Here is a 15502-nt window from a genome sequence, read left to right on the forward strand (position 1 = left end):
GTAGAAGTGGTCCACAGCAGGGGTGATTTGTAACCTTGTGGCCTAAGGTACAAGGAGATGAGTTATTAACTTCAAACTTTCTGCATTATCACTCAAAGAATTGAACTGCACGTGCATGTAACGAGAGCGTCTTGGCCCTCCAGGTGGTCCACAGCAGGAGTGATTGATAAGTTTGTGGCCTAAGGTAGAAGAAGATGAGTTATACAGCTCTTGTTACGTGCACGTGTAGTTCAACTCTTTGAGTGAAAATGCAGAAAGTTTGAAGTTAATAACTCATCTCCTCCTACCTTAGGCCACAAACTTATCAATCACCCCTGCTGTGGACCACTTCTGGAAGTCCAAGACGCCGACTTCTACAAAGAAGGGATCCGTATGCTCCACGACCGCTGGACTATGTGTGTAAATGTAGGAAAAATAAATGTGCCAGGTTTTCTAAAATTGACTCCTTCTATCGTAGGCCACAAACTTATCAATCACCCCTTGTTTTTGTTTAACTATCTCTAACTAATCCATTCGTACTGAATGAGCCAGAGAGGATCAATTTATTTTCTCTTGTTCTATGATTTCTTTAGGTAGCTCTAGTGACTGCTCAGTCCAGAAAATATTGTTTAAAATCTTCATTAAACTGTTGCAATTCTGCTTTCAGGCTGCGACTTCACGAGGAAAAGATTATCAAGGATCGACGATATCACCTTCGAACTTATCCAAATTGTTTTGTTGCGAAGGAGTTAATTGATTGGCTTCTCGATCACAAAGATGCGACTGACAGGGAAACTGCAATCAAGTTGGTACAGAAGCTGCTAGATCACGGAGTGATCCATCATGGTAAGCTCACAAACGTTTAATCATTTTACTGTGTTCTTGTTACTTCGTTATTCATGGTGACCAGGTGGAAATGTGTCTGTACCAAAGAAGGTGTAAAGGTGCTCCTTCCTCTGCTAGCCTGCAGGTCATCCTAGGGCAAATTATAACACCTGTCCCCCGATCAGGGTCACGTGAAGCCACAGGAGGAGGTGGTGGATGGTCGTATGAGCAGCGGGTGCATATCACAAGTCCTGGTTATGTGACCACTAATGCCAGGCAGACAATCACTGACGAGTATTGATAACAGCTGGGGTCACCGATCTTGTAAAGACACTGCCCAGAAGAAGGCAATGGCAAACCACTTCTGTAGAAAAAAAATGCCAAGAGCAATCATGGTCGTGGAACAACCATGATCAACCACGTCATGTAACCCGTGTGACACTTCAGCTTGTTAGGAAAAGTGAAGCAGTGATGGAATGGAGTTCAGGGAGGTGGTCATCCCAAGGCTATAGGAGACAGATAATTGGGTGACTGTCAGGAGAGGGAAGGGAGAACGTCAGAGAGTTTAGAGCACCCCTGTGGCTGTCCCCCTCAACAATAAGTGCCCCATTTTGAGTACTGTAGGGTGGGGGACGCCCTACCTGGGAGAAGTAACAGCAGCTGTTCCTGTGTCACTGAGTCTGGTCCTGTGGCTCAGAAGGATAGGGAACGGAAGAGGATGGGACAGATAGGCGATTCTGTGGATGTGAAAAGGAAAAACTGATGGTAATTTATCTCCCAGGTGCCAGGGTCTGAGATGTTGCTGAATGCATCCACGATATCCTGAAAAGGGAGGGTGAGCAGCCAGAAGTCGTGGTACATATTGGTACCAACAACATAGGTAGTAAAAGGGAGGAGGTCCTGAAAAAAAGATACCGGGAGTTAAGAAGGAAGCTGAGATGCAGGACCTTAAGGGTAGTAATCTCGGGATTGCTGCCTGTGCCACGCAACAATGAGTATAGGAATAGAAGAGGTGACAGGTAAATGCATGGCAGAAGAATTGGAGCAGGGCGCAGAGGTTCAGATTTCTGGATAATTGGGACCTCTTCTGGGGCGGGTGGGACCTGTACAAAAGGAATGGGTTGCACTTGAATTCAAGGGGGACCAATATTCTTGTGGCAGGTTTATTAGAGCTTTTGGGAGTGATTTAACCTAATATGGCAGGGGGCTGGGAACCACTATGATGGAGCTGAGAAAGAGCCAGCAGGTTTACAAGTAGATGATGGGTGTAACATGAATGTAAGGAAGGACAAGCCAATGACTGGGTACAAATGCAGACAGAGCAAAGAGTTCAATTGTACCACAGAGGCAAAATTCAAAAGGATGAAGAATGCAGGATTGAAGGTGCTGTATTTAAATGCACGTAGCATTCGGAATAAGGTGGACGAAATTATGGTGCAATTAGAGGTTGGTCGGTTTGATGCTGTGGGTATCACTGAGTCGTGGCTGAAAGAAGGCCATAGCTGGGAGGTTAACAACAAAGAATACACTTGGTATTGAAAGGCCAGTCAGGAAGGCATAGACAGTGGTGTGGCTGTGTTGGTAAGAGATGGAATTACATCTTTAGAAAGAGGCAATATAGGGTCAGAGAATGTTGAATCTTTGTGGGTAGAGTTAAGAAACTGCAAGGGTAAAAACACCATTATGGGAATCATATAAACCTCCAAGTAGTAGCCGAGATGTGGGGTTGAGATTGCTAAAGGAACTGGAAAAGGCATGTAAGAAGGGTAATGTCACAATTGTAATGGGGGACTTCAGTATGCAAGGGAATTGGGAAAATCAGGTTGCTGTCGGATCGCAAGAGAGAGAATTTGTTGAATGCCTATGAGATGGCTTTTTAGAGCAACTTGTGCTTGAGCCTTCTCAGTGAAAGGTATTGTGTAATAACCCAGATCTTATTAGTGAACTTAATGTAAAGGAACCTTTAGGAGGTAGTGATTGAATTCATACTGCAATTTGAGAGGGAGAAGCGTAAGTCACACTGGAATAAAGGGAATTACAGAGGCATGAGAGAGGAGCTTGCCCAGGTGGATTGGAGGAAAATACTGGCGGGAATGACAGCAGAGCAGAGATGGCTGAAGTTTCTGGGAATAGTTCACAAGGCGCAGCGTAGATATGCCCCACAGAGGAAGTTCTCAAATGGCAGGGATAGGCAACCATGGCTGACAAGAGAAGTTAAGGACTGCATAAAAGCCAAGGAAAGGGCATATCAAGTAGCAGAAGTGAGTGGGGAGTTGGATGATTGGGAAGCTTTTAAAATCCAACAAAAGGCAACTAAAAAGCAATAATGGAATTGATGACTTTGTGGCAAAGTTTGTGGATGATAAGAAGTTAAGGGGAGAGGTAGGTAGTGCTGAGGAAGTAATATGCTTGCAGCTGGACTTGGGCAAATTGGAAGAATGGGCAAAAAAGTGGCAGATGGAATACAGTGTTGGGAAATGTATGATAATGAGATTCCCCCTCATTTTTCTGAATTTCAGTGAGTATAGGCCCAGTGCCATCAATTGGTCCTTATATGTAACCCTTTTGGTCCTGGAATCATTCTCATGAACTTCCTCTGAACACTCTCAAATGTCAGCACATCCTTTCTTAGATAATGGGCCCAATACTCCAAGTGTGCCCTTACCAGTATCGTATAAAGCTTCAACATTACATCCTTGCTTTTATATCCTCTCAAAATGAATGCTAACATCGCATGAGCCTTCCTTACCACAGACTATCCCACTCATTTAACTTGCTGCCTGTTACACCACTGTCCAAGGCAGCATGTGACAGCCCTCCATTTGTCTGGTCTTGGCCATCTTCTGATACCATCGTGCACAGGTATAGAAGGGTTCTTCACTTGCTATTTCCGTAACAGTTTTGTTTGGTTAGCTCTGAGCCAAACCCCAAAACATGGGGGACTAGTGGATCACTCTTAGTTTGGCCTCCACTCTTGGACCTGTTTGGCATGGGTGACCCTACTAAGAGCCAAAGCACAAGGCCCTGACTCCAGCCAGAATAGATCACTGGGTCATCGAGGCACTCACTGCCCATTATGCCACTGGCATTTAGTGCAGCAATGAAAGTTCTTCATCTCTGCCAGTCTGCAGGGCTTCCTTCGTCATGTCTGTAGCTACCTCTTGGTTTTCACGACTGTCAGCTGTGCAAGTCCCAGGTGGAGACTCAGGAATATCATCACAATCAGATGTAGAAGGATTCTTCATTGCTGTTTCTGCAACAATTTTGTTTGACCAGTCAGGGTTGTTAACACTGAGCTGAACTTCTAAACCTGGAGGATCGGTGGACCACTCTTAGTCTGGCCTCTACCCTTTGACCTGTTTGGTATGGGTGACCCTACCAAGAGCCGAAGCCTATGGCCCTGACTCCAGCCAGCATATCTCTCCAGGTCATTGAGGCACGCAAACCTCTAAATCCTACGACATGGTTGTGGAGGGTGCAAGTTTAAACTATTTCGAAATCATTATGGTAGAAACAAATACATTAGTTTTCTGATTTGTCATTAATTACACTCAAGTGGTCATTAATCGAGTACATGTTTTGGTTAGTTTGAATGTGGATAAACTGCAGGGTTGATTGAAAATCTGCAGTACATTCACATGGTCTGTCAATTGTGTAAATACAACACTTGTTATGACCTCAAGCAAATCGTTCCTGTAACAGCCTGGCAGTACTGGCTCATTCTGTCTCCACAAAGTAGACCACTTCTTTTTTCTGTGCTTTCTTTTTAGTTTGTGATGAACACAAAGAATTTAAGGATGCCAAACTTTTCTACCGCTTCAGAAAAGACGATGGCACTTTCCCATTGGATAGTGACGTGAAGGTTTTCACCAAGGGCCAAAGGATATATGAAAAGTAGGTAAATTCTATTTGTTTCAATGTCTTCATCTTCAGCCTATTCCTTACTGGAGCATTGGCCGCTGACGTTGGCTCGCCAGAGTCCTCTGTCTTTCAATTTGTCCCAGGTGTGACCTATTGAAGATCCTTCCTCTCCCAGGGAAGAGCTCTTTGGAGCTTCTGTTGGTGTTTCTGTAGCTCTGGGTTGTTACGGGATGGGGTCGCTAGCTCCACACCCAATCCTCCATCAATCAGTTCCAAGCATGGGACTGTGCTTGACGGAGTCATTGTTGTAAGACGGAGAGACAATACAGTCGGCCCTCATCCGCGGGGGATTGGTTCCAGGACCCCCTGTGGATACCAAAAAAATGCGGATGCTCAAGTCCCGTATATAAAGTGGTGTAGTATTTGCATGTAACCTACGCACATCCTCCCATACACTTTGAATCATCTCTAGATTACTTATAACAGTGGTCCCCAACCTCCGGGCCGTGGACTGATACATTGCCGCAACGAATGCAGGGGTGCAGTGGTGGCCGGAACGCACCCAGCACATCTTTTAAGCCGAAATAAACAAGGTAATTAATTAGGTGCCGCCTGGCACGTAAATGTCGGCCCAGATCAGGGGATCTGATTAATCTTGAGCAGCACCTAATTAATTAGCTTGTTTATTTCAGCTATTTTCTTAAAGATGTGCTGGGTGTGTTCCAGCCACTGCTGCACCGCTGCATTCTTCGCGGCAATGTATCGGTCCGCGGCCCGGAGGTTGGGGACCACTGACTTAAAATACCTAATACAATGTAAATACTATGTAAAGTAGTTATTATATTGTATTGTTTAGGGAATAATGACAAAAAATGCTCAAACAACGAGCGCTGGAGAGAGAACTTCTGGGTTTTCCCGATCCGCGGTTGGTTGAATCCGCGCATGCAAAAACCCGCGGGTAAGGAGGGCCGACTGTATATGTGAGTTGTGGTAATCTTTATTGACTTAATATAATGCAGGAAATGATGGTACAGGGGTCAAGTTGCTTCAATGCCAGCAGCCAAATCTTAATTACTGTTTTAAACGTTGCTACAAAGGTTATAAATATTACATATCGACAGCCCTATATCCTACATGTTACTTTTACATTATTTGAGCTATCTTCTGGGAGTATCTACAGCAGAGATTCCACAGACTCCCTCTGTTATTAGCATAAAAAGAAGATGGGAACCCCGATTGGAAGAAAGAAGTGAGAGAATATGTTAAAATTCAACTTTAAAGTAGATGGTGGAACACTAGTGTGCTGGAGACAATGGAGTGTTGTTTTCTTAACCCAGCCTCTGCAGTAGCAATCAAATCAAATCAGGTTTAATTATCATTCAAACCATACATTGGTACAGCTGAATGAGAGAGCATCCCTCTGGAGCCAAGGTGCAAGACATTCAAAGTAGCAAGCAAACAATTCCAAATAGCAAGTAACATTCAAAATAGCGAGTAACACAATTCAAAATTTCAAGCAAAGAAGCATACTCACTTGAGGAAAAAAAACACATAGTCTAATACCCTGAGTGACAACGTCTGGCAATCGATGATACAGTCTCCCAGCAGTGCACAGGTGCACGCAATGCAGCCCGTCCTTCCACCACTCGAACACAGGAAGGCAGCGCCAAAGGGAGACACCAGGCCCCAGCCGAGCTCAGTCACGCTGTAGCACTTCCATGTCACTCACCTGGTCTGCAGCAGCATGCAAACCCGAGGCTTGAGGCCTAGTTCTTGCTGCACCTGAGGCTACATAGCTCCCATACCTTCTGTCCCTCCACCGACAAGGGTAAAAGGGCTTCAGCGGCTTACGGTGCCTAATGAAAGTATTGACCCCCCCCCCCCGGAGGTTTTCGTGTTTTATTGTTTTACAGCATTGAATCACAGTGGCTTTTTATTGACTCCAATCAACAGAAAAAGACTCTTTCGGGTCAGAGTGAAAACAGATCTCCAAAAACTGATCAAAATTAATTACAAATATATAACACAAATTATTTGTTTGTTTAAGTATTCACTCCCTTTAATATGACACACCAAATCATCACTGGTGTAGCCGATTGGTTTTAGAAGTCACATAATTAGTTAAATGAAGATCACCTGTGTGTAGTCAAGGTGTTTGAATTGATTGTAGTAAAAATACCCCTGTATCTGGAAGGTCCAACTTACCCCATCTTCTTCCAATGACTTCAGTCAATTTTAGGTTAATGATGTCCAAGGATCCTGATATGCCTAAGAGTCCATTGGTTCATCAATATTGTGAGGAAAATTATTGTGATATGCTAATCATTTAAACTGGTGGATCAAAGGTAATTTAATAAAGAATATTGGTGTTACTGTTTTTGTGCCTGAATTACAGGTAACAATACAGAAACTTCTTGTGAACCATTTATCAATATATACAGCAGACTTGGTTGCCATCATTTTGTGCTTATAGTGGGAGGAGGAAATTTGTCCTTGCAAAGTTATAATTTGTTCAGCTTCTTTTTTGGTTTTGATTAATCTTAAAGCAGGTCATTCTAGCAATGGTCAGGTTTGCTGTTGGAAGCTCTTCAAATTTTATTTCATTTTCAAAGCAATGGTCTACATGTCCTCTGCTTATGGGTCCCTGAGCATTGAGGCATTGATGGGAATGAGTGGGTTCATCATTCAGCCAAAAAAGGCTGTTAAGATTCAACTGTTTCAAGATATTGACCTTCCACTTAGCAAATCAGAAGCAAAGGGGCTGGCCAGGCTAAGAATAAGAGGATTATGGCAAGACCTGAGGGGTAATGGACAAAAGGGGTGACCCCTTTACAGAATACATAAAACTGTTGGGTTGATGGGAGAAGGAGGTAAGACAAGAAGGGAAGGAATTATATTGACTCGACTTAGAATTGGGCATACTATGCTTAATTATTCCTTGTATCTTGTTGAAAACATCACTCTGGGGTATGTAGTTTCTGTCATCATAATGAAACAGTTGACATACTTCCTCCCTTACCACCATTCAGGGCCCCAGACAGTCCTTCCAGGTGAGGTGACACTTCACCTGTGAGTCGGCTGGGGTGATATACTGCGTCCAGTGCTCCCGATGTGGCCTTCTATATATTGGCGAGACCCGACGCAGACTGGGAGATCATTTCGCTGAACACCTACCCTCTGTCCGCCAGAGAAAGCAGGATCTCCCAGTGGCCACACACTTTACTTCCACATCCCATTCCCATTCTGATATGTCTATCCACGGCCTCCTCTACTGTCAAGATGAAGCCACACTCAGGTTGGAGGAACAACACCTTATATTCCGTCTGGGTAGCCTCCAACCTGATGGCATGAACATTGACTTCTCTAACTTCCGCTAATGCCCCTCCTCCCCCTCGTACCCCATCCATTATTTATTTATATACACACATTCTTTCTCTCTCTCTCCTTTTTCTCCCTTTGTCCCTTTGACTATACCCCTTGCCCATCCTCTGAGTTCCCCCCTCCCCCTTTTCCTTCTCCCTAGGCCTCCTGTCCCATGATCCTCTCATATCCCCATTGCCAATCACCTGTCCAGTTCTTGGCTCCATCCCTCCCCCTCCTGTCTTCTCCTATCATTTTGGATCTCCCCCACCCCCTCCCACTTTCAAATCTCTTACTAGCTCTTCCTTCAGTTAGTCCTGACAAAGGGTCTCGGCCCGAAACGTCAACTGTACCTCTTCCTACAGATGCTGCCTGGCCTGCTGTGTTCACCAGCAACTTCTATGTGTGTAGCACATTCTTCTACAATGTTTGCATATAAGGTTGAAAGAAAAAAAATGTGGGCTTCACAACTATCTTTGGGGGCTGATAGTTTACATTTAAAAACTTATGGAAGTGACATTAATTTAATTCACAATATTGTCTTTCATTATTTACAATCTATGGGGCATTTTGGGGTAATTTAGTTTTCATTCGATAAAGAACTAGTAGGGGTTTTATTTCCCAACTCTCTACACCACAATCCAGTCCGGTTGGTGGGTGTAATACACCTTTAAGTCGGACTGCCAACCATCATTAAAACTCAGAAGAAGGTCCAACTGCTGATGAGTCAGTATCCTGGCAAAAACCACACCATGAAGATAAAAGAATGCCCCAGCCAACTTTGTGAAAGGTTATTGAAAAGCACAAGTCAGGAGATGGATGCAAGGGAATTTCCAAGTTACTGAATATTCCTTGAAGTACGGATAAGTCAAGAAATGGAAAGAGTATGGCACAGCTGTAAATCAGTCTAGAGCAGGCCATCATCAAAAACTGACTGACCGTGCAGGAAAGGGACTAGTGGGGGAGGCCACCAAGAAAACCTCTGACAACTCTGGAGGAGTTACCAACTTCAGTGGCTGAGATGGGAGAGGCTGCACATACAACAACTGTTGCCCAGGTGCTCCACCAGTCGCAGCTTTATGGAAGAGTGGCAAAGAGAAGGCCTTTGTTTGAAAAAAAACTCGCATGATATCTTAGCTAGAGTTTGTGGGATACTCTAAAGTCAGCCGGAAGAAGGTTCTATGGTCTGATGAAACCAAAATTGATCTTGTTGGCCATGAGATTATAAACACTATGTTTGGCGTAAGCCAAACACCGCACAACATCAAAAACACACCATCCCTACTCTGAGCACGGTGGTGGCTGCATCATGCTGTGGGGATGCTTCACTGCAGCAGACCCTGGAAGGCTTGTGAAGGTAGAGGGTAAAGTTAATCTAAAATACAGGGAGATCCTGAAGGAAAACCTGATGCAGTCTGGTCTGCAGGAGAACTTGGGAGAAGATTTGCTTTCCGGCAAGATAATGACCGCATACATAAAGCGAAAGCTACACAGGAATAGCTTAAAAACAACAAAGTTAATGTCCTGGAGCGGCCAAGTCAGAGTCCAGACCTCAATCCATAGAAACATAGAAAACCTACAGCACAATACAGGCCCTTTGGCTCACAATGCCGTGCTGAACATGTGCTTTAGAAATTACCTCCGGTTACCCATAGCCCCCTATTTTTCTAAGCTCCATGTACCTATCCAGGAGTCTCTTAAAAGACCCTATTGTATCTGCCCTCACGACCATTGCCGGCAGCCCATTCCATGCACTCACCACTCTGTGTAAAAAAACTCACCCTTGACATCTCCTCTGTACCTACTTCCAAGCACCTTAAAACTGTGCCCTCTTGTGTTAGCCATTTCAGCCCTGGGAAAAAGCCTCTGACTATCCACACGATCAATGCCTCTCGTCATCTTATACACCTCTATCAGGTCACCTCTCATCCTCTACCGCTCCAAGGAGAAAAGGCTGAGTTCACTGAACGTATTCTCATAAGGCATGCTCCCCAATCCAGGCAACATCCTTGTAAATCTCCTCTGCACCCTTTCAATAGTTTGCACATCCTATTGAGAATTTGTGGCTGGACTTGAAAAGGGCTGTTGACTCATGATCCCCATGTAATCTGACAGCTTGAGCAGTTTTGAGCAGAATGGGGAAAATTGCAGTGTCCAGATGTGCAAAGCTGATAGAGACATATCCACACAGACTCAAGGCTGTAACTGCTGCCAAAGGTGCATCTACTAAATACTGACCTGAAGGGGGTGACTAATTGTGCAATCAATATTTTTGTGTTTAATAATTGGCATAAATTTAGACCAATTTGTAGAAATTTGTTTTCAGTTTGACAGGAAAGAGTCTTTTCTGTTGATCAGTGTCAAAAAAGCCAAATTAAATCCACTGTGATTCAGTGTTGTAAAACAATTAGACATGAAAACTTCCAATGGGGGTGATACTTTTTGTAGTCACTGTACATTATCAATGTCCAGCAGAGCCTTGCGATCGCAAGTGTAACGTCAGCAACAATCTCCCACGGTTACACTGCCCCAACTCTGATGCTTCTGAGCAGCAGGCAGCAACATGGTCTACAGCCAGGTCAGCTAATTCGCTCCCAAACCGACTCCTCCGACACACTGGCGGGCTCCTCCGATATCCCGACCGGCTCCTCCGACACACTGGTGGGCTGCTTCACTATCCTGACCGGCTCCTCTGTTATCCCTACCAGCTGCTCTGTTATCCCGACCGGCTCCTCCGACACGCTGGTGGGCTGCTTCGATATCCTGACCGGCTCCTCTGTTATCCCGACCAGCTACTCTGTTATCCTGACCAGCTCCTCCGACACGCTGGTGGGCTGCTTCACTATCCTGACCGGCTCCTCTGTTATCCCGACCAGCTGCTCTGTTATCCCGACCGGCTCCTCCGACACACTGGCGGGCTGCTTCGATATCCTGACCGGCTCCTCTGTTATCCCGACCAGCTGCTCTGTTATCCTGACCAGCTCCTCTGACACACTGGCGGGCTGCTTCGCTATCCTGACCGGCTGCTCCGTCGACACCAGTCCAGCTACTCTGATCAACGAGCAGCTCGTTGGTGGAGAAGCCCTGCAGTACCTGATGTTCTTGGAGTGGAAATTTCTTGTGATCGTGAAAAAACAAGTTTTACAAAGGGAAAATCAGCTTTGGTAGGCCCCCGCGAGGCTGCTGAGTTTGCAAGTGCTGCCATCCAGAAGTACTTGCATTTCCTGAGCTGTTCAGTTGAATTAGTTTTGTGATTAGTTTTTTGAATTAGTTTTAGCATCCAAGTTACCTCTGCATTTCAGTGGGTCTAAGAGAAAGATTAAAGATGAGTTTTATTATATATCAAAACATACCATGAAATGCAGTGTTGTAATAATAGCTAACACAATCTGAGGATTGTGCCGGGGGCAGCCCGCGAGTATGAAGCAAGGGAGATGTAGAGGAACCTTTGGCAAGTAGGTGAAGGCAGTGCGATGGAAGGTAAAGGTAAAACAGCTGAGAAGAATTCCCTGACTGAGTGCGGAAAAAAAAGTTCAAAGTACATTTATCATCAAAGAATGCACACTGTATACACCCTTGAGAATTGTCTCCTTACAGGCGGCCACGAAACAAAGAAACCCAAGAGGACCCATGAAGGAAAATGTCGAACACCCAATGTGTAGAGAGAAAAAAAGCAAATCGTGCAAACAATAAAAGTAAGCAAATGGCATTCAGAAGTGAAGTTGACCAAAGTGAGACTGTCCGTAGACGCGAAGCCACACCCTCAGTTCAGTGCAGAGCTGAGTAAGTGTCGAAGAGCAGCGAGCTGAACTAGTCCATCCCTCACCCCTGGCCCCAACGCTCTGACCTTTTCGATCCAGCTCACCATTTAACTCATCCAAACATTGGGTTGTTCCTCGCTGTTGGACCAGGCCTTGCCGCTGCGATATGGGCCTGTCTTTGAGTGAGGAAAGAGCTGAGGTTTGAGCGCCGGGCTGAATTGGAAATACAAGAACATCTGGGTCTTTATACAGTTAGGCCACAGATAGAATACTGAAGAATGCTCATTGAGCCACTGTCAAAGGAAGTTTGTGATTGGATGAGAGTCCATATAAAAAATGGAATTGTAAAGTTGTTGCCAAGTTGAGAGGTTTTGGCTCTGATGATTGGGTAGGCCAGAATTTATTTCTTTGGAACAGATGGAATTTAGTTAAAATAGATCACAAAAATAAATTTATTATCAAAGTACGTGTATGTCACTACAGTGGCTTTGCTTTGGGCCCTCTTCCTTTTTTTGTTATTTTGAAACTGTAAAAGATGGAAATAAAACAAGTTTTCTTGCTTAAAATATTAAAGAAATGTGTCATCTTTAACTTTGTACCTTTCGGAAATCAGTTCATCTTTTACTGGCTTAGCTGTTCACAGAAACAGAAGTTTTGACCAAGGGTGCCCAAACTTTTGCTTGCCACTGTATATATAATCCTGAGATTCATTTTCTTGAAGGCGTTCAAAGAAACACAATAGAATCAATGAGAACCCACACACAAGACTGACAGACAACCACTGTGCAAAAGACAAATCGTGGAAATTCTAAGGAAAAATAATCAAAACAAAATAATAATAAATAAATAAGCAATAAATATCGATATCATGAGATGAAGAGTCCTTGAAAGTAAGTCCAAAGGTTGTGGGAACAGTTCAGTATTGGGCTGAGTGAAGTTTTTCCATCTGGTTCAGGAGCCTGATGGTTGAGGGTTAATAGCTGGTTTTGAACCTGGTGGTGTGGGTCCTGAGGCTCCTGTACCACCTTCCTGATGGCAGCAGCGAGAAGACAGCATGGTCTGGGTGGTGGGGGTTTCTGATGATAGATACTATTTTCCTGTGACAATGCTCCCTGTAGATGTGCTCAGTCATGGGGAGGGTTTTATCTGTGAGGGACAGAGTTGTAGCCACTACTTTTTGTAGGATTTTCCATTCAAGGGCATTGTCATTTCCATATCCCTCTGAATCCCATTTCTTCTACCTGTAACCTTTCAAGAACCTATCATTCTCAGTTTTAAATATACCCAATGACCTAGCCTCCTCAGCTGTCTGTGCAATAAATTCCACAGATTTGCCACCCTCTGGCTAAAGAAATGCCTCATCTCTGTTCTAAAGGGACATTCTTCTATTCTGATGCTGTGCCCTCTGGTCCTCGACTTCCCTCACTATTGGAAACATCTCCTCATCCACTCTCTGTAATACTTGATAGGTTTCAATGAGATGCCTTTAACAGACAGTTGGTTGAAAGTAATTTAAATAACACTGGACAACAAATATTTTGGTTCCTGAATAATTTGGGTGTATCTTATGGATTTTGGGCTGTTGATCATGAAAATCACCATGAAATTTACCTATCACACTCCTTTTTTTTAAAATTGATTAGATTTGTTATTTCTATTCATAATACATGTCTATTTAGATGTTGCGCACAATGTAAGCTGAAAAGTTTTCTATCTTGTCCAGGCATGCCTGGGCGTGTTTAGGCAGGGCGGATGCTGCATGGCAGGACAGGTTTTAGAAAGGCTATAAAAGCACCATGCACACACTGTTCTATGCATTGTGCTTACATGTTTATCAGTTTGCGATCGCATTGATGTGCATGTACTTATTATAATAAAGTAATTGTATTTTCAGCAGTATTTGTGATAGCAAAATGTTTCACCAATATTGCAATAGCAGCAATACCTCCTTTATATTTGGGGCAAGTATACACTTAAATCTCAAAGATGGAGCATGACTCATGGAGCATAAGAAAGCCTATGAGCTCAACTTTGTGTGTAAAGTTGGTGACCTAGACAAAGCCTGGACGCCTTACATTTGTTGCATAACATGTGCTGCCGATCTCAGAGCTTGGCTCAGAGGTACTCGGAAGTCAATGATATTTGCTGTCCCGATGATATAGAAAGAGTCGAATGATCATGTGATGGACAGCTACTTCTGTCTGATCAGTATGTCTGGATTCTCTGTGAAAAACAAGAAATCCATTCAGTACCCCAGTCTTCCTATAGCCATGAGACCTGTGGCACATGATGATAGCCTTCCAGTACTGAAGCCACCAGAGACATGGAGTCTAGAGGAGGCAGACGAAGATGCCGTGAATTACAAGCCAGGAATGGAGAAGAACACTGATACTGATACAGATTTTGAACCCCTTATGTTGAGTGAATCTCATCTGATAACTCAGTCTGAGTTAAATAACGTGGTCAGAGACTTGGGTTTGCCAAAGGCAAAAGCAGAATTACTGGGTTCAAGACTGCAAAGAGGGTATTTGCTGTCATCAGGCACAAGAATTTCAGTGAAAGGTTTTGATATTTAAGACAAGTGTTACCCAGAATAACTAATTAAGGAAGACATTTTTGTTGATCCACAAATCAAAGAGGTCATCAAAGACAGGCAATTTGAAGAACTTGTAGTGGGATCAGAGAAAATTACATGGATGGCATTCAGGTATGTTATTGAAAATTTTCTTGGCAACTACAGAGCACCAAACTATGTGCAGCTGGTTGACAACATGCTTCAAGCATTCAAAACCATGAAGTATAAAATGTCACTAAAGATTCATTTTTTGCATTCCCATTTAGACTTCCTCCCTGCAAATCTTGTTGCTGTCAGTGACAAGCATGGTGAAAGATTTCACCAGGATATTGCAGTAATGGAGAAATGGTATCAGGGCAACTGGAATCCACCAACGCTGGCAAGAAGCCTCAGACACTGAGTACAAATGAAAAGAGTTAACAAAACACTTTTAGCTTGGTTAAACTATTGCAAAGGATCACTGCTATTATGCAATTAAACACATTATATTAAACAATAGAACCATAGAACACTACAGCACCGGAAACAGGCCATTCGGCCCTTCTAGTCTGTACCAAAACATTATTCCGCTAGTCCCATTGACCTGCATCCAGTCCATAAGCCTCCAGACCTCTCCCATCCATGTACCTATCCAATTTATTCTTAAAACTTAAGAGTGATTTACCACTTCAGATGGCTGCTCGTTCCACACTCCCACCATTCTCTGAGTGAAGAAGTTTCCCCCTAAACCTTTCCCCTTTCACCCTAAAGCCATGTCCTCTCGTATTTATCTCTCCTAATCTAAGTGGAAAGAGCCTATTCACATTTACTCTCTCCATATCCCTCAAAATTTTGTAAACCTCTATCAAATCTCCCCTCATTCTTCTAAGCTCCAAGGAACAAAATATAAGTTCTTGCTTCTCCAAATTCCTACGTTCTACAAGTAATCTGAAATTGTATTTGTGTTCAGCTTCAGGTGGTCTATCATAGCCAAAAAACAAAATTGAGGAAGCAACACTTTTGGAGAAAAGTGTTATGCTTGGAGAAAAGTGTTAAGTGAAATGCTAACCAGTGTAATCTTTCTGAAATGGTGAAATGAAAAAGACACCTTTAAATTCCAGTCATGATGAAGGGTCTCAGCCTCAAACATCTGCTGCTTATT

At 43.7% G+C, this 15502-nt stretch overlaps 1 protein-coding gene across 2 annotated transcripts in view; it reads left to right on the forward strand.

The window, feature by feature from the left end:
* deptor (DEP domain containing MTOR-interacting protein) overlaps positions 1-15502 on the forward strand; it is a 122848-nt gene that overhangs the window by 51445 nt on the left and 55901 nt on the right. For both annotated transcript variants that reach the window (XM_072283583.1, XM_072238481.1), the window contains exons 3-4: positions 647-825; positions 4575-4698. In XM_072283583.1, the coding sequence (XP_072139684.1) occupies positions 647-825; positions 4575-4698 (303 nt within the window). The remainder of the gene's footprint in view (positions 1-646; positions 826-4574; positions 4699-15502) is intronic.

The sequence above is a fragment of the Mobula birostris genome, chromosome 1 (genome assembly GCF_030028105.1).
Source record: "Mobula birostris isolate sMobBir1 chromosome 1, sMobBir1.hap1, whole genome shotgun sequence".
Classification (NCBI taxonomy): Eukaryota; Metazoa; Chordata; class Chondrichthyes; order Myliobatiformes; family Myliobatidae; genus Mobula; species Mobula birostris.